Genomic DNA, 19946 nt, shown 5'->3' with positions numbered 1-19946 from the left:
AATTAATTAAACGGTGACGGCGTTATGGCTATAGATCACCGGCGTCAAGAATTACATAAAAAGGGAAGCACGTCTGCCATCCTGCGTTCTAATTAGCGGATTTTATATGACGTCATCTTGTACTGATGTTAATTGCGTGTTTTCTTATTACGGTTAACTAGTAATAATGTTAAGGGTTTATGTCAGGAATTCAGTGTTGGTAACGAGACAGTTTTTGTGACGTTTATATTGTGTGTAAGGGCACTAGCGTAGCTAGGGGGGGGGCGGCACTTTTAGGTCTGCTCATCACCCATAACTGCAGCTACTGGAGACGTTAATCCATCCCTTTGTATCGGCGGCAAGTTAATCCTCGTCGTGTCTGACCTAACACCTGACCCACATCATCACGGCCACGTCATGAGCTACACCCTTGCTATGCGCCCCCCCCACCCCCCCGCCACACACACAACCTGTAACCTGTTGAGGATTAAGGAAACAACTTCAAACAAGTACGCCACTGAGCTCATGTGGTGTGGGTCAGGTGTATAATGAGACAAAACTCACAAGAAGAGAATTACATATATAGGTAGGAAGTATAGAGAGTAGGAATGTAAAGGTAGGAAACTTGGTAGCGTGGCCTGGATGTTATTTGCACAGCGTCACTACGCTTATCTTATCTCGTAGGAAACGTCGTGGAAAAAAGTAATTCTCGTATTCACGTACGACTTTTTCTTTTCCAAATATAGGTTATTGGCCATCAACTGAACCAAAAATGAGTTCTGGATCAAGTACTAAAAATACCCAAATTTACCATTTTCACAATGAATGGGAAGAAGACTATTTTTTACCTTGAATAATTTGAAGTGTCTCTGCTTGATCTGCCATGCGTCTCCAGCTCTAGCTAAGAAAGAAAATCCTGAAAGACATTTCAAAAGTTTTCACAAGAAGTATGATAATGATTTCCCACCCAAAAGTGAGCTATGAAAGAGGAAAGTTCAGGAACTGAAATCACAGCTTACTGCACAACAAACTCTTTTAGTGAAGCGAGCTCAAAATGAAGGGTAGCAACCATTGCGTCATTCAGGGTGAGTCCAGTACTTACTGTACTGAGCATAAAAAAAAACATTTCAAGATGGAGAAATATTCAGAGGCCTTTTAGAAGCAGCAGATTCGTTGTTTGAAAACCTCAAAAATAAGTCTGAAATACTGTTTTCTATTAAGGATGTTCAGTCATCAAGAAACACTGTCATGAGGCGCTGTGAATTCATGGCTGAGGATTTGGGTGAACAACTGAATAAAGACATACAGGAGTGTGTTCTTTTCATTACAATTTGATGAGTCTACTGATGTGGTCGATACATCACAATCATGTATTTTCATTAGACTGGTGTTTAAAGACACGAGTACCAAAGAGGAACTGCCAAAAATTCTACCATTAAAAGGAAAAACTCGGGATGAAGACTTATTTCAGACTTTCAGTGATTTTGTTAATAGTACACAGTTGCCAGTAAGCTCATATCTAAAAATACTGATGGGGCACATGCATTGGCTGGCCGAATCAGTGGGTTCATTGCCCTGTGCAGGAGTGATGATAGGTTTCCTAACTTCTTTTTTGGCCTCAAAAGATTGGCCTTTTGATCAAAACGAAGTGTGGCTGTTAGATTTAGCTTTTTAAGTTGACATGACTGCTATGTTGAATAAACTAAACTTAGATCTGCAAGGGAAAGATAAAACTAGTTGACATGATTAGTCCTGTGGCTGCTTTCAAGCAGGAACTAAAACTAGTGTCTTCGCAGCTGCATCAACATCAACTATGAAACTTCAGAACTATGATGTCTGAACTAGAAAACCAAGGAAAAGACTGTGACCAGTTTGTCAGTGCTCGATATATTGAACAGGAATAAAACCTTGACTCATATTTTGACAGACGGTTTCAAGATATAGCAACAATAGAACCTGTTGAAACATATATGTGTTTTCCATTTGGTAAAATCACAAATGTTGAAGATATTGCATCTAGAATGGCATCAGTATTTAACATGGACATATCTGAAGTAGAAAATGAGCTTCTGAAGCTTAAAAATGATACTCAGATCAAATCCAGGGCAACAGGAGGAAGTTTCTTTCTCAGTGAAGAAAAATATCCCATTGTCAGAAAATGTGCCATGTACCTCACAGCATTTTTTGGATCAACCTTCCTTTGTGGGTCAACATTTTCACACATGAAACACATCAAATACCGATCAACAATATCAGATGAACACCTGGATGAGGCTAGCAGTCACCGCCTAAGTCAGACAACATGCGGAGCTCAACACCTGGATGAGGCTAGCAGTCACCACCTACAGTCAGACAACATGCGGAGCTCAACACCTGGATGAGGCTAGCAGTCACCACCTACAGTCAGACAACATGCGGAGCTCAACACCTGGATGAGGCTACCAGTCACCGCCTACAGTCAGACAACATGAGGAGCTCAACACCTGGATAAGGCTACCAGTCACCGCCTACAGTCAGACAACATGCGGTGCTAACCATCTCATTAGTAAAGCAAGTTTATCATTTTGTCATGTTAACAATATATTAAAACAATTATTGAAAAATATTATTTGTTTACTCTCTCTCTCCGTATTTTATGGCAATGGGTGAATATTAGGCTGGTAGATCGCGTCAAGGTAACTGTGGAAAAAATAGATCACTTAACACAAAAGGTTGGCCACCCCTGATGTACAGTATATGAACACAGTAATAAGGTTAAATGTCGTACAGTAGCTTCTCAAATTTCGCGAGTTTTTAATTCAACGTTTTCTATTTGAACACAAAAAAAACAACACATTTAAAAATTTTGACGGCGGAAACTCGAATTTCGACGGGTTTGAACGGCCCGCCAACGTTCAGACGACGTGCACAATCGTGTAAACAGCGTCATTTCTCTTGTGTACAAAAGATTCATTATTGTTTATTACCGAGTCTTTTTGATTGAATTATTGTTTGTGTGTGCAAAATGACCAATACAATTCATTAATAATGCATAGAATATTAAAACACGAGGAAATGAGACAGCATTGTTTTCGTTGATTACAAAACCAGTGACTGACTGGTTCTACATATAAAACTGAAGAAAATAAGACCCTGGTTGTAGCTGTAGTAAAATGAATATGGTTGTTTTAAGTAATGTTATTTAATGTTAATAAATGGAACAATAGAAGTAGCTAACGATAATGGTAAAGAAAAAAAAGATCGCGTATGTAAGTGCGCACACGTGAAAACATATCGTCATTACTTTACACAAGAATATGAAAGCAACACTTATTTACTGTTCATATATATATTTTAATTAATGTTTCTGAATTTGTTTTTATTGAATTAATGTGTGTGTGAAAAATTAACAATACAATTTATTAATAATACGTGGAATATTAGAGGAGACGAGACGGCTGCCGGCATTGTTTTTGTTAAAGCTTACAAAACCAGTGACTGATTGGTTCTACATATAAAACTGAAGAAAACAAGACCCTGATTGTAGTTGTAGTAAAATTAATGTAAAGAAATTAATATGGTTGTTTGAAGTACCTGTAATGTTATTTAATGTTAATAAATGGAACAATATAAGTAGCTAACCATTAATGGTAAAAAAAAGTGAGACTGCACGTATGTAAGTGCGCACATGTGAAAACATATCGTCATTACTCTACATAAGAATATGAAAGCAACACTTATTTACTGCTCATATATATTGAAGGGTTAAATGTTGTACTCTGTATAGACAAGCAGAGAGAGAGAGCAGCCGAACTGCCGGATGTAAACAAACCTTAATTTCCGGCGATTCTGTTATTGTTGTTTTTTACGGGGATTAGCCCACCCGGGCATAGGTTACTCACCCACATTGGAGATTGAGGGGCAAAAATTTAATACTCCTGTAATAATATTTCAGATAAAAAAAACAGAAGCTGCCTATCTACCTATTGGACAAACTAAAATCGTTCCGGACCACAGAATGCCGGACTAGAGAGGTACAACCTGGACTACACATATTACAGTACTCATTTATGAACAACAATTTCTACTTCAACATCAAGATCTCTGATGATGATGATATGTGGCATTCACCCTCATTATGTGGTCAATATGCGCTAGTACAGTATGTGTAACCTCCATATAACGAACTCTCATCTCAATATAGTTCGTTAAATAGAGGTTTCACAGTCCATGAGTCAGCTTGGTTGGCAAACACAGTCATCACCACCAACAGTCATCACCACCAGCACCACCAACAGTTACCACCACCAACAGTCATCACCACCAGTCACTCATTGCCAATTTCTCTTCATATTTGGACAATTAAATAAAACAATTAGTTACTAGATAAACACATTTCATATTTTATAATTGTTTAAATGTTTCGTAAATTATTATTATATTTTGCTATGTACAGTAGAATTGTGTTTGAGAAATAATTTAGTGTTTTGTGGTGGGTTATACTGTACTACAACACTTGTACTTATAACCATCAACAAAACACTCCCTTAAACAGAAACACTAAACAGAACTAAAAAAAAAACTGTTTGATGGAGACTCTAACTTCCTTTTCTTCCCGGCATTTGACTCTTTATTCATGGTCTTCACAACACACAATGCAGGTCTTTACGACAGTCGATATTATTTTACTTTTCAACTTTTCCGAAGACATTTGTCGTGAGAAGACTCCGTAACAGTTGCTACAAAGGTCAACGTAGGGGGTGGGGGAAGTTCACTGTGTACGTATGTTACACTATGTGACGGGGAAGGTCTGTGTAGAGAGGTCGGACGGCGCGGGTGAGGGCCGAGGGAGTGATGACGTCAGATGATCGACTCCGCCTGCGTCTCCTTGTACTCGACAGGCAGAGCCCAGTGTTACCCAGGCCATTGTGTGTACACTGTCTGAGGGTTTAACTCTGAGAAGCACAAGTCCCAAATGTTATGAATATCTGAAAACTATAAAAGGAATCCCGAGTAAAACAACTCTTAAAGAACGGGCCAAGAATTTGTCATTCAAACGTGGCATCTTACACTCTGTGCTGTCACTCATGAACACAAAGTCTGACACTTTAGTCCACTTGAAAGGTTTGCCGTGATACCATTAGATGAAATGGCCATTGCAAGTAAATTGAGTTATGACAAAGGTAAGGATATCCTATATAAACCTCATGAGAAAGTCCAGGTCGTCATGCTAGGCGGGCTGGTAGGCAGTTGGAAGCAGCCAAATTTTTATGACTTTGATGTCCCAGATATACAAAAGATCTTGTTAACTTTAATAGAAGAGCTTGAGCATGAAGGTCACCCTGTCGTTGCAATGGTGCAAGACGTAGGGTCCAGTAACCTTAAGGTGTTGACAAAATTTGACATTGATCCTGTTGGAAAAAAAGAAATTTTCATTCCAAAACCCGAGTCATGATCGGGATAAATTCTCAATTCAGGATTTTACCTCAAGACTGGAAGCTGTATAACTGATTCCTGTATTTGGGAAATGATGACAGCAAGTAAGAAAGAGTTTGGTTTAGAATACAAACTATGTGAAATGAATTTAAATGTATGGGAGGGAGGGGGGGGGCAGCAATGACAGCAGGTTAAATATGAAGACCAAATGTTGTCAAAAACTTGTTCTATCTCACTGAAATATATTGGAGAGTAGAAATTGGAAGGGACGAAAGCGGCCAGACCTTTTACAACGCCCTTTTAGATAGTCCCTCTTACTACAGCTACATCTTTCTCAACTAAACCTTCCCATACCAGGAGAGAGAGAGAGAGAGGCCAGCCAGCTATATTTCATGCGACGTCACTGTGCAGAGCGATCAAAAACTAGACCACTGTCGGTCCGACCTCTCTACACTGACTTTGGTGAGACACAAACAATTGAGCAAGAGTGCCTGGGTAACTCAGTGGCACAAGGGTCTACTGTACATGTTCCAAGCTGTTAATTATTACACTACTTATGACGAGGGAATAACTGTACACTCGTTGAGAAATAAAACACAATAACTGTCGCTAATTTATACAAAGTACACATTCAACTCTTAACAGTAGTAAAATGCCAATGTTATTATTATGTAGTAATGCTGGGTAGCCATTGGTTAAAATATAAATAAAAATAAAAAAACAACACAGTAAAATTAATAATCTAGCCGAGATGTGGCATTATGTGCCGACTGGGAGGGAAGTGGTGGCTTGATTTGACGTTGACACAGCGGCAGTGAGAGATGATCGTGTACCTGAGGAGAAGAAACGCTTATAATGACCATCTCTCCCACACCAGGAAACAAATTATAGTCATCCCTTCAATATGTTCACCTACAGGGGCAAAATATCATCAGTTCACCTTCAGATTTTTTTATACAAGTTACTCCTTAATATATTCACTTAAAAGGGTATAAGACGCCCCCCCCCAAGGATGGCTCCCCACCCCCCCCTCACATGGGACTCAAACAAGGGAGAATATTAAGGGGTTTAAAACAGCTATTTTATCTCCTCAAGTTTAAAATGACCCACACCTTTAGCTGAGCCGCCATGACCCCACACCTTTAGCTGAGCCGCCATGACCCACACCTTTAGCTGAGCCGCCATCTGTCTTGCCGCCGATGTTTTGGTTTTTTAGTTAAAATAGAAATGTGAATAATGGAAATTTTGTCCAGTGTAATATTACCTCATGTACCTTAACCTGACTTAACTTAACCTGACTTAACCCAACTTAACTTAACCCAACTTAACTTAACCTGACTTAACCCAAGTTAACTTAACCTGACTTAACTTAACCTGACTTAACTTAATCTGACTTGACTTAACCTGACTTGACTTAACCACAAAGTTGAGAAACAATAAACTGACTAATTAAGCTTAGATAATAAAGAAATGATCATTAAAGCTTAGAAAGACACAGACTGACTTGGCCAAATAAGCTTAGAATGATAAAGCTTAGTAAGATTTAAGAAATACAAGAAAATAATGATCTAATATACTTATAAAGAAAGCTTAGAGGTACAACAAGAGATGGAAAGCTTAGAGGTACAACAAGAGATGGAAAGCTTAGAGATACAAGAGATGGAAAGCTTAGAGGTACAACAAGAGATGGAAAGCTTAATGAGGAATAAGAGATTGAAAGCTTAGAGGTACAACAAGAGATGAAAAAGCTTAGAGATACAACAGATGGAAAGCTTAGAGATACAACAAGAGATGGAAAGCTTAGAGATACAACAAGAGATGGAAAGCTTAGAGGTACAACAAGAGATGGAAAGCTTAGAGGTACAACAAGAGATGGAAAGCTTAATGAGGAATAAGAGATTGAAAGCTTAGAGGTACAACAAGAGATGAAAAGCTTTGAGATACAACAAGAGATGAAAAGCTTTGAGATACAACAAGCGATGGAAAGCTTAGAGATACAACAAGAGATGGAAAGCTTAGAGATACAAGAGATGGAAAGCTTAGAGATACAACAAGAGATGGAAAGCTTAGAGGTACAACAAGAGATGGAAAGCTTAGAGGTACAACAAGAGATGGAAAGCTTAATGAGGAATAAGAGATTGAAAGCTATACATACACACAGGAGGTCCAGTAAGCTTATATACATGCACAGCTGTTACAGTAAGCTTACACACATACAGCAAAGCCTCAAGACACACACAGTAAGCCTAAACACACACATTAAGCTTACAGACACACAGAGTAAGCTTAGACACACACAGGGAGCTCTGACACACACAGTAAGTTTACTGACACAGGAAGGTCTGACACGCAGAATAAGCTTAGACATGCACAGTAAGCTTAAACACACACAGGAAGCACTGGCACACAGAGTAAGCTTAGACACACAAGAAGCTGACACTGAGTAAGCTTACACATACAGCAAGCTTACAGACACAGGAAGCTCTGACACACAGAGTAAGCTTAGACAAACAGGAAGCACTGACTCACACAGTAGGCTTAGCCACACACAGTAAGCTTAGACACACCCAGGAAGCTCTGACACACCCAGGAAGCTCTGACACACCCAGGAAGCTCTGACACACCCAGGAAGCTTAGACACACCCAGGAAGCTCTGACACACAGAGTAAGCTTAGACACACCCAGGAAGCTTAGACACACCCAGGAAGCTTAGACACACAATAAGCTCAGACACAGTAGGTCAGCCTATAGGTAAATAACTTACGATGGTTCGGCCACGACATTCTTTTTGGTTAACCAGAAATTCTGTAGTGGAGAAAAAAATGGTGGGGTAAATATTACAACCAAACCTCAATTGACCTGACCTGGTATGATCTGACCTGGTATGACCTGACCTGGTATGACCTGACCTGGTATGATCTAACTTGGTATGACCTGATCTGGTATGATCTGACCTGGTATGATCTGACCTGGTATGATCTAACTTGGTATGACCTGGCCTGGTATGACCTGACCTGATTGGTTCATTTTTGTCCCAGTCAATGTCACCTATGTGGTGATTGGTTGAAGTTCATACATAAATACATATAAGGTGAGAACAGTTGCTGTGTGTTTAGTGTGGACAGAACCTTGGGAGGGAGAGATGTATTGGCTGTTGGAACATCTACTCAATACATGCCAGAAAAATATTGTGCAAAATATGATTGAAGGAACAGTAACTATTGGCCCATACTGGACAGTCCCGTTAACACCCAACCCCTATCACTCATATATCCACCCAACCTAACCTAACCTACCCAGCGTGTTCTAGTTAATGACGATGTTTGGTAACTTGTTCCAGTAGTCCACTACTCTATTTCCAGGCCAATGTTTACCTATCTCGCGCCTAAATCTAAATTTGTCTAATTTAAAACCATTGTTACGAGTTCGCTCCTGGTTGGATAGTTTGAGTACCTTTGTTATATCACCTTTGTTTAGTCCTGACTTCCATTTATACACCTCTATCATATTGCCCCTCACTCTACGTCTCTCGAGGGAGTGTAAATTAAGATGCTTTAACCTGTCTCTGTACTCAAGGTTCCTAATGCCCGGGATTAGACTTGTCATTCTCCTCTGAACTGCGTAATCCAAGTGAGGTCTAACAAGCACAAGATATAGTTTTAGGATGACCTCGCTAGTCTTGTAACTAACACTCCTTTGTATGAACCCAAGTACTTTATTAGCCTTGTTCCCAGCTAATACACATTGTTTACTTGGTTTAAGATTCCTACTCATCATTACTCCTAAATCTTTCTCTCAGTCGGATTTCTCTATATCATCGTTGTTCATCTGGTATCTGGTTTCCCTGTTTACATCTCCTATACTGGGTACTTTACATTTGTCCACGTTGAATTTCATCTGCCATTTTTCTGACCATTCGAAAAAATTGTCTAGATCTTCCTGTAGTTTTGCGGAGTCCTCGTCAGCTTTAATTACACGCCCTATTTTAGTGTCATCAGCAAATTTACTTATGTTGTTGTCTACGCCAATATCTATGTTATTTACGTATATGATAAATAATAATGGTCCAAGTACTGAGCCTTGGGGTACTCCACTAGTGACGTTGCTCCAATCGGATTTAGCGTCGTTAATGCTCACTCGCTGTTTCCTGTCCTGTAACCACGCCCTAATCCATTTTAGAATATCTCCTCCAATGCCATGAGCCTCCACTTTTCTTATTAGCCTTTCGTGGGGGACTCTGTCGAAGGCTTTGCTTAAGTCAAGATATACCACATCATAGTCGTGCCCCTCATCCACTGATTCAAAAACAGATGAAAGTAATGTTAATAGATTAGTTAAACATGAATGCCCACTTGTGAAGCCATGTTGGGAATCATTGATCAACTTGTGCTTCTCCAGGTGAATTGAATAGAGTTTGAAATGATTGTTTCCAGTAATTTGCCCACAATTGATGTTAGACTGATTGGACGGTAGCTAGAGGATAGTGATCTATCTCCCTTCTTGAAAACCAGTATTACATTCACTATATTTGGGTGTTCCTAAACCAAAGTGTGTGTGTGTGTGTGTGTGTGTGTGTGTGTGTTTCAGTAAGTAAATCAATAAAGATCATTATCCAGCAGCATCCTACTGGTAAAGACCTGTTGTGATAATATATTGATGAGGAGTGAACTGACACAAACATTAACCTAACCTAACTTAACCTAACCAAAACTAACACAGGTATAATATACCTAACCTAATTTAAACTGATAACCTAACGTAACCTAACCTAATCGAACCAACCATAACCTAACCTTTGTTTGGTTGTAATAGTGTGAAGGAAATGATTTAAAACACAAGAGAGTGAATTTGTTCTAGCAACACTGGCACACAACACAAAACTCCACAAAATATCTCCACTAAAGAATTTCTGGTTCGTAAAAAAAAACAAAAAAACAAAACACCAAGTTCTTTTTACACGGCAGCCAAAAACAAGAACAACGGTTCATTTACAACTCACTGTGGTGGTTGTTGTGGGGGTGTTGTAAGGAGGACCCAGTGTGTGTGGCCGGGTTAGGACTGCTCGGTACACCAGGTGTGTTGGGTGTGTTCTGGTGGACCTTCTGACGTACTTCTCTTATCTTGAGTATCAGACAGTTCTTGGTAGGGAAGATGTCCGAGTATCGAGACTGGAATGCTGCGACGGCTTGGGCTGTGAGGGGGTTACAATTAGTTCACACACACACAGAATAAAGTAGAAATATACGCACATATCCTCAACTTACATACACACATACAGTAAAGTAGCAATATACACACATACTTTACTCTGTGTGTGTGTGTGTGTTGAGGATATGAACACATATGTGCGTACATTTCCGCTTGTTGTCTTAGCAGAGGCAGGTCCAGGACTATCAAAATGGGGTGGACGGCGGTGTAATATAATGGCCATTTTGAGGTCATGTTATATTAGGAGATATTCTGAGGTCAATAGTAATACTTTTCTACTATATATACAAAAGTCTGAGTACAATACTGTAATAAAGAAAAACTATTGGAAGTAGCTGATCAAAAGGAGGGTACGGACCCTTAGGACAGCGCCCCCCCCCCCCTCCTGGATCTGCCCCAGCTTAGTGCTTTACTGTCAGATTGTATAAGCTTAACTTAACTCAATTTAATGGATTATATAGAGATGAAAGTCCATTATATCGAGGGTTTGTTAGATGGTGAGAGAGAAGTTCATTATAGGGGGGTTATAACTATAATTCATTCTCTCTCTCTCTCTCTCTCTCTCTCACCAGATGGGAACCAGCTCGCTCTCTCTCTCACCAGATGGGAACCAGTCAGCTTCTCTCTCACCAGATGGGAACCAGCTCTCTCTCTCCCTCTCTCTCTCACCAGATGGGAAACTTAGCTCTCTCTCTCTCACCAGATGGGAACCAGCTCTCTCTCACCAGATGGGAACCCAGCCTCTCTCTCTCTCACCAGATGGGAACCAGCTCTCTCTCTCTCTCTCTCTCTCTCTCTCTCACCAGATGGAACCAGCTCTCTCTCTCTCTCTCTCTCTCTCTCTCTCACCAGATGGGAACCAGCTCTCTCTCTCTCTCTCTCTCTCTCTCTCTCTCTCTCTCACCAGATGGGAACCAGCTTTCCCTCTCTCTCTCTCTCTCTCTCTCCTCACCAGATGGGAACCAGTCAGCTTCTCTCTCACCAGATGGAAATCCAGTCAGCTCTCTCTCACCAGATGGGAACCAGTTTCTCTCTCTCTCACCAGATGGGAACCAGCTCATTTCTCTCTTCTCTCACAATTAGATGGAACCAGCTCGCTCTCTCTCTCTCTCTCTCTCTCTCTCACCAGATGGGAACCAGCCATATTCAGTAAAGAGCTGCATCACAAGGGTGCGCCTCTGATCCAGGATGTGCCTCAAGGATGAATGGCTCTTGTCCGCATCTCTGGGAGTCTTGGGTGAACGGCCTCCTGCAGCAGGTGACTCTATCTCGCACTTGTCCGCCCGAGACTCACCAACTGTTGAGGTGGTAAACTGATTACTGCTCTATCTGACCTGACCTGACCTAACCCTAATTTAACTTTAACCTAATCTTAATCTAACCTGACCTAACTTAACCTAACCTGACCCAATCCAGAGTCATACCCAGCGATTTTTGCCCCTGGACAAGTCTTAACAGTTAATTCACTCCCCACTAGATGCTGTCCAGTTAATTCACTCCCCACTAGATGCTGTCCAGTTAATTCACTCCCACTAGATGCTGTCCAGTTAATTCACTCCCACTAGATGCTGTCCAGTTAATTCACTCCCACTAGATGCTGTCCAGTTAATTCACTCCCAACCAGATGCCGTCCAGTTAATTCACCACCAGATGCCGTCCAGTTAATTCACTCCCCACTCAGATGCTGTCCAGTTAATTCACCCCACTAGATGCTGTCCAGTTAATTCACTCCCACTAGATGCTGTCCAGTTAATTCACTCCCACTAGATGCTGTCCAGTTAATTCACTCCCACTAGATGCTGTCCAGTTAATTCACTCCCCACTAGATGCTGTCCAGTTAATTCTCCAAAGTCCAGACAATTTGGCGGGAAATATGGTCAGGCTTTTTGACGGTTCATTGTATATTATATTGAGGAAACTATTGTATATAATTCCAGGCCATCAGATGGTTGAGACCAGTTGACTGTTGTTTCCTCTACTGTAATCTGGTAAATTAGTTTATATAAAAAACTGATGACCAATATACTGAGCCACTACACTGTACTGTCTGACCTACACTGTACTGTGACCTACACTGTACTGTCTGACCTACACTGTACTGTCTGACCTACACTGTACTGTCTGACCTACACTGTACTGTCTGACCTACACTGTACTGTCTGACCTACACTGTGCTGTCTGACCTACACTGTACTGTCTGACCTACACTGTACTGTCTGACCTACACTGTACTGTCTGACCTACACTGTACTGTCTGACCTACACTGTGCTGTCTGACCTACACCTGTACTGTCTGACCTACACTGTACTGTGACCTACACTGTACTGTCTGACCTACACTGTGCTGTCTGACCTACACTGTGCTGTACTGTGACCTGCACTGTCACACTGTCTGACCTACACTGTACTGGCCTGACCTACACTGTACCGTCTGACCTACACTGTACTGGGCACTACTGTTGTCCCTATAACTCACCCTTGAAGGTTTAACTCACCCTTGAAGGATTAACTCACCCTGAAGGTTTAACTCACCCTGAAGGTTTAACTCTTGAAGGTTTAACTCACCCTTGAAGGATTAATCACCCTTGAAGGTTTAACTCACCCTTGAAGGTTTAACTCACCCTTGAAGGTTTAACTCACCCTTGAAGGATTAACTCACCCTTGAAGTTTAACTCACCCTTGAAGGTTTAACTCACCCTTGAAGGTTTAACTCACCCTTGAAGGTTTAACTCACCCTTGAAGGTTTAACTCACCCTTGAAGGTTTAACTCACCCTTGAAGGTTTAACTCACCCTTGAAGGATTAACTCACCCTTGAAGGTTTAACTCACCCTTGAAGGTTTAACTCACCCTAGAAGGTTTAACTCACCCTTGAAGGTTTAACTCACCCTTGAAGGTTTAACTCACCCTTGAAAGTCTCTGGGTTGAAATCAGGAGGAAAGAACTTGGATCCTTGCAGTGTGGAGGAGGGTGTCAGTGAGGGTGTCTGGTGAGGGGTGACACTCATGGGAGTATCTGAGCCTGACTCTTCACCACCTGCTGAAGAAAACACTATTAGTACCACTTATACTCTACCTTATACTGTGGTAACACTTCTACTCTACCTTATACTGTGGTAACACTTCTACTCTACCTTATACTGTGGTAACACTTCTACTCTACCTTATACTGTGGTAACACTTATACTCTACCTTATACTGTGGTAACACTTCTACTCTACCTTATACTGTGGTAACACTTCTACTCTACCTTATACTGTGCTAACACTTCTACTCTACCTTATACTGTGGTAACACTTCTACTCTACCTTATACTGTGGTAACACTTATACTCTACCTTATACTGTGGTAACACTTCTACTCTACCTTATACTGTGGTAACACTTCTACTCTACCTTATACTGTGGTAACACTTATACTCTACCTTATACTGTGGTAACACTTCTACTCTACCTTATACTGTGCTAACACTTCTACTCTACCTTATACTGTGGTAACACTTCTACTCTACCTTATACTGTGGTAACACTTCTACTCTACCTTATACTGTGGTAACACTTCTACTCTACCTTATACTGTGGTAACACTTCTACTCTACCTTATACTGTGCTAACACTTCTACTCTACCTTATACTGTGCTAATCAGAGTCGCCCCGGACCCTTACCTCACCCAGTTAGTGATTGCGTTAAGCTGACCTCACCTTACCACCCAGACTGAGAACAATGTCATTCTTTACTGTGCTCTCTGTCAAAGAGGAGTGTTGACAGTGGTCACCTGTACAGTGGTCACCTGTCAGTGTTGTCCAAACTCTGAATCTCCAGTTGTCCGTAATTTGTGTTTTGTGAAATTGTTGATATGCATTATTTTACTGTCGTACACAGCCCTCTATCATTCCGTGGCCAGCAGGAACAGAGACAAAGACATCTCAGGTGCAGAGAAAAGGAATAGAGAACAAATCAAAATGTTAATGAAAAGTTCCCTAGAAAAATATGTGTTTTAAAACCACCAGAAACCAATGCAAAAAGAACCTGAGCGACTGTGACGGTGTGGAGGAGAGTACCGAACAAATACTAAGGCTTTTAAAATGGACAGTAGTACCTACGCTAACAGTCAGGATGATGAAGATCTATGTGATCCAGTTGGCCAAGTTACTGGACACTACCACAACAGATATTTTGGAAGAAAAAGAACCTGAGCGACTGTGACGGTGTGGAGGAGAGTACCGAACAAATACTAAGGCTTTTCAAATGGACAGTAGTACCTACGCTAACAGTCAGGATGATGAAGATCTATGTGATCCAGTTGGCCACGTTACTGGACACTACCACAACAGATATTTTGGAAGAAAAAGGACCCGAGCGACTGTGACGGTGTGGAGGAGAGTACCGAACAAATACTAAGGCTTTTAAAATGGACAGTAGTACCTACGCTAACAGTCAGGATGATGAAGATCTATGTGATCCAGTTGGCCACATTACTGGACACTACCACAACAGATATTTTGGAAGAAAAAGATGACCTATTAAGTTATCTGGTGAAAATTATGTGTTTCTAAAAAAAATGGTGAAAACCGACACTTTTCAGAAGACTATTACATGTGAATATTGACAAATGGAGAATATATGATGGAGGTTGGCTTATATCCACCAAGAAGGTTGATGGAAGCTGGTTTATATCCACCAAGAAGGTTGATGGAAGTTGGCTTATATCCACCAAGAAGGTTGTTGTACTGTACGGCCAATATATAATATATTTTCCGCTTCTACTCGTACATGGCAAGTGCTAAGAAGACATGTTCACTCTGAGTCCATACCATTACCATAGGCATGTTCACTCTGAGTCCATACCATTACCATAAACTGGGTGGGACTGTTGAGTGAGTGTGTGAAAGACATCAGCTACCAGACAAGTAAATGAAATTTATAATAAAAATAAAATATTAATGATAATAATAATAATAACACTGTGATATTAATAATAATAATAATAAATACAAAGAAATACAAGAATGAAAAAAGTCAATAGTGAGAAACGCTATATGTATGTTGTGTTGTCATGTAATAGGAACAATTGAGACCTTGCAATTGTGTGTAAATGAGGCAGAAAGACAGATCAGCAACCTGAGACTTGGTCACAATTTTCGTGATGCCATATGGCAGCAGAGTCTACCATGTGACAACACATTATGTTTCCAATATCTTCCCAGGCGGTAGGACCTCCCTGTTTGGTAGATGTCTACTACCTACAGGGTAGTACAATACAATAACTCAAGTGAAGCAGAGTCCTTGGCCAAGTGAAGCAGAGTCCTTGGCCAAGTGAAGCAGAGTCCTTGACCAAGTGAAGCAGAGTCCTTGGCCAAGTGAAGCAGAGTCCTTGGCCAAGTGAAGCAGAGTCCTTGGCCAAGTGAAGCAGAGTCCTTGGCCAAGTGAAGCAGAGTCCTTGGCCAAGTGAAGCAGAGTCCTTGGTCAAGTGAAGCAGAGTCCTTGGCCAAGTGAAGCAGAGTCCTTGGTCAAGTGAAGCAGAGTCCTTGGCCAAGTGAAGCAGAGTCCTTGGCCAAGTGAAGCAGAGTCCTTGGCCAAGTGAAGCAGAGTCCTTGGCCTGCTACAAACTCCAAAACTTTGAATTTCTTTAAGGAATGATTGTATGGTATGACATCCTGTTTGCTGTAAACACTGTGAGTAAGACTCTTCAGTAGAGAGACATGCAGCGAGATATGGCCATCAAGACCATTCAAGGAGTTACTGCAGAAATACAGGAACACTGGATTTGCCTCAGCCAAGACGACAGCAGACAAAATAGCATTCGGGATGGAGATCGAACCTGTACTAAAGGATCGCCGAGTAAAACAACGACAACGACGTCCATCTGACAAGAAGGATGATTCACAAAACTCCCCAGAGAAAACATTTGAAAGAAATTACTCTTTGGTCATTGTTGATCAGGCAATAATGTCACTGACAACAAGATTTAAGCAGATACAAGAGTATGCCAGTAACTTTGGTTTCCTGTGAAGAAACTTTGAGAAATGGAAGACAACATGAAGATGCAGTGTATAGCTTTGGACAACTCACCGAGTGTTTGAGATTCTTAAGCTATTGACGGAGAAGACCTATAGCCTCGCGTACTCCGAGAAATCATTCCCCAAGAAACAAAAAGTACACTTAAGTCTTTCGGTTTCTAAAACCTCCCGATGGTTCCTTCTCAAACACAGAAATTGAATATAAGATTTTGTTGACAATTCCACTCACAGTTGCATTAGGAGAGCGAAGTTTTTTCCAAATTTAAATTAATAAAAACTAAGAATAACTATGTCTCAAGAAAGGTCGAGTGAACCAACTATGTCTCAAGAAAGGTCGAGTGAACTGGCTATGTCTCAAGAAAGGTCGAGTGAACCAACTATGTCTCAAGAAAGGTCGAGTGAACTGGCTATGTCTCAAGAAAGGTCGAGTGAACCGGCTATGTCTCAAGAAAGGTCGAGTGAACTGGCTATGTCTCAAGAAAGGTCAAGTGAACCAACTATGTCTCAAGAAAGGTCGAGTGAACCGGCTATGATTTCCATTGAAAAGGAATCGGCAACAAATTTTGAGTATGAGGATCTAATGGCAGAGTTAGGTACCAAAAAGATGAGGAAAGTGAATTGTATAAAGCAGGCAGCTGTGAAAATGAACCTGTTTTTTATGTCATGATATTGATGTTTAAGTTGACAAAATTATTAAATAAACAGGTTCAGAATATAAGAGAATTACATTTCATTTTTTTTTGTTTTAGACTATAACAGTAAATTATGAATAGTTGTTACAGTTCACAAATATAATATATACAAATTTATCTTTTAGAATATGTTATAATATAAATCACATAATAATTGATGTAGTTATAGTATGATTGAGGAATTAACAATATGTATATTACAGTATGTATGTATGTAACTAGATAAATGTAATATAAAGACTACTAAAGGGACCCTCAGTGTATGAATTGCCCTGGGACCCACACCCCTCTAGGGACGGCTCTGGTACTGAAACTGTACAGGTGTTCCTCTACTTAAGAACGTTCAACAAAGTGTACAGGTGGTCCTCTACTTAAGAACGTTCAACAAAGTGTACAGGTGGTCCTCTACTTAAGAACGTTCAACAAGGTGTACAGGTGGTCCTCTACTTAAGAACGTTCAACAAAGTGTACAGGTGTTCCTCTGCATAAGAACGTTCAACAAAGTGTACAAGTGGTCCTCTACTTAAGAACGTTCAACAAGGTGTACAGGTGTTCCTCTACATAAGAACGTTCAACAAAGTGTACAAGTGGTCCTCTACTTAAGAACGTTCAACAAGGTGTACAGGTGGTCCTCTACTTAAGAACGTTCAACAAAGTGTACAGGTGGTCCTCTACTTAAGAACGTTCAACAAGGTGTACAGGTGTTCCTCTACATAAGAACGTTCAACAAAGTGTACAAGTTCTCCTCTACTTAAGAACGTTCAACTTACAAACTTTCACAGATACAAACATCATCACTGAGGGGGTTACCTGCCAGAACAGGTGTTTAATGTGAATGAGACTGGATTATTTTGAAGATAATTCCAGATAGAACAAATATTACCTAGAAGAGTGAGCCAGGTTTTAAGGCTGTATTAAAGGCTATAGCTCTACTAAATATCCACAATCTTTTCATTTTTTACAATATGTTTGGTATCTACAGGAGTAAAGTTGGATTTACAAACAATTGGACTTATAAACGAGCCTCAGGAACTTAACTCATTGGTAAGTAGAGGAGTACCTGTACTACTTAAATGTACTTACAAATACAGTACTTATTACTACTACTGTACTTATACATATATATCTACTCTATCACCAATACTGTACTCTAAAACTAACACGAACTCTATCATCAATACTGTACTCTACAACTAACACGAACTCTATCACCAATACTGTACTCTAAAACTAACACGAACTCTATCACCAATACTGTACTCTACAACTAACACGAACTCTATCACCAATACTGTACTCTACAACTAACACGAACTCTATCACCAATACTGTACTCTACAACTAACACGAACTCTATCACCAATACTGTACTCTACAACTAACACGAACTCTATCACCAATACTGTACTCAAAACTAACACTAACTCTATCAACAATACTGTACTCTACAACTATCACTTAACCTATCACCAATACTGTACTCTACAACTAACACCTAACTCTATCACCAATAATTGCACTCTACAACTAACACTAACTCTATCACCACACTGTACTCTAAAACTAACACCTAACTCTATCACCAATACTATACTTCAAAACTACCTAACTCTATCACCAATACTGTACTCTCTACAACTAACACGAACTCTATCACCAATACTGTACTCTACAACTAACACGAACTCTATCACCAATACTGTACTCTACAACTAACACGAACTCTATCACCAATACTGTACTCTACTTACTGGAATGTTTACGTTTTTTCCTGTAAGACGTAATAAAGGTCCGCGGGGAGGAAGGTACGGAGGGCCCAGTGCTAGCGTTGACACTGGGGGACTGGACCTCGTCAGGGTTAAACTCGGGCAGCGCTCCGAACTTCTGCTCGAAATTCACCTCTTCAAGGACCCTGATATACAAGATGGGTGTTAATTACTTGGTGTAGGGTGGGTAGTGTAGGGTGTGTAGGGTGGGGTGTAGGTTAGGTTATACAACGTACTTGTCCATGCCATCCTCAATATTTTTCTTAAAGAAACTCTTCTTCTCACTAGGTGATGGTGGAACAGAGACCATCTGCTGGGTGGTCGTCTGTACTGATGAGTCGCCCTCTGAAGCATTACTCAACACCGGAGATACCTTACTGTCTCCGCTGGGGTGGTGCGGAGGAGCCATCTTTACGTCCGGAGATAACTGTGGTGCAGTGTCTCCTATAGATGATATTTGCCCTGGAATAACATCATTACTACAGTATCTGCAACATTCAATAAATCCAGAGATTAAAACCTATTTTTTTTTGGTTACGCTAGACAATAAACCACAGTCAGCGTTAAAAGATTTACCTGAAGAGTTGAGTCGCTTTTGTCTAGGGGCCTTGCCGAGCTGTGCCGGCGTAGGAGCCAAAATAAACTTTGGTTTGTCGTCTAATTCTTCGTCGTCTAAAGGTCTTCCTCCTGGCACTGCTACAGGTATACTAGCAACCTGGGCTTTAACTTTCTGTTGCTGCTGCTGCTGCTGCTGCTGCTGCTGCTGCTGCTGCTGCTGCTGTTGTTGTACTTGTTGTTGCTGTTGTTGTTGAAGCTGTTGAGATGGAGACAACTGCTGCATGGGAAGAGTTATGGCAGCCAGAGAACCC

The 19946-nt window shown here is 40.7% G+C and overlaps 1 protein-coding gene across 3 annotated transcripts; it reads right to left on the bottom strand.

Annotated features, from left to right (window-relative positions):
• Positions 1–5994: 5994 nt before the first annotated feature.
• On the bottom strand, positions 5995–19939 carry LOC121875420 (putative transcription factor capicua). 3 transcript variants are annotated; one of them, XM_042379976.1, is made up of 8 exons: positions 19654–19939; positions 19314–19539; positions 19063–19223; positions 13508–13639; positions 11729–11899; positions 10394–10585; positions 8159–8199; positions 5995–6227 (listed from the first exon to the last, which is right to left on the bottom strand). In XM_042379976.1, exons 1-8 carry the CDS (start codon positions 19916–19918, stop codon positions 6129–6131), a joined length of 1287 nt encoding a protein of 428 aa, XP_042235910.1. In that variant the 5' UTR covers positions 19919–19939; the 3' UTR covers positions 5995–6128. The 3 variants fall into 3 exon arrangements, with proteins under 3 accessions (XP_042235910.1, XP_042235911.1, XP_042235912.1); XM_042379977.1 differs by having other exon boundaries at positions 13508–13636; XM_042379978.1 differs by lacking the exon at positions 8159–8199.
• Positions 19940–19946: the final 7 nt, after the last annotated feature.

The sequence above is a fragment of the Homarus americanus genome, unplaced genomic scaffold (genome assembly GCF_018991925.1).
Source record: "Homarus americanus isolate GMGI-L3 unplaced genomic scaffold, GMGI_Hamer_2.0 scaffold19509, whole genome shotgun sequence".
NCBI lineage: Eukaryota > Metazoa > Arthropoda > Malacostraca > Decapoda > Nephropidae > Homarus > Homarus americanus.
This window is presented reverse-complemented; position numbering and strand designations above follow the sequence as displayed.

What these genes read in the sequence shown, in the direction of transcription:
- LOC121875420 (XM_042379976.1), bottom strand. Translation starts at nt 19,918, where the DNA reads ATGCAGCAGTTGTCTCCATCTCAACAGCTTCAACAACAACAGCAACAA. An exon ending in AAAGCGACTCAACTCTTCAG is followed by an intron (nt 19,540 to 19,653) that starts GTAAATCTTTTA and finishes ATGTTATTCCAG; the next exon opens with GGCAAATATCATCTATAGGA. An exon ending in CAACCCAGAGACTTTCAAGG is followed by an intron (nt 11,900 to 13,507) that starts GTGAGTTAAACC and finishes CCACCTCAACAG; the next exon opens with TTGGTGAGTCTCGGGCGGAC.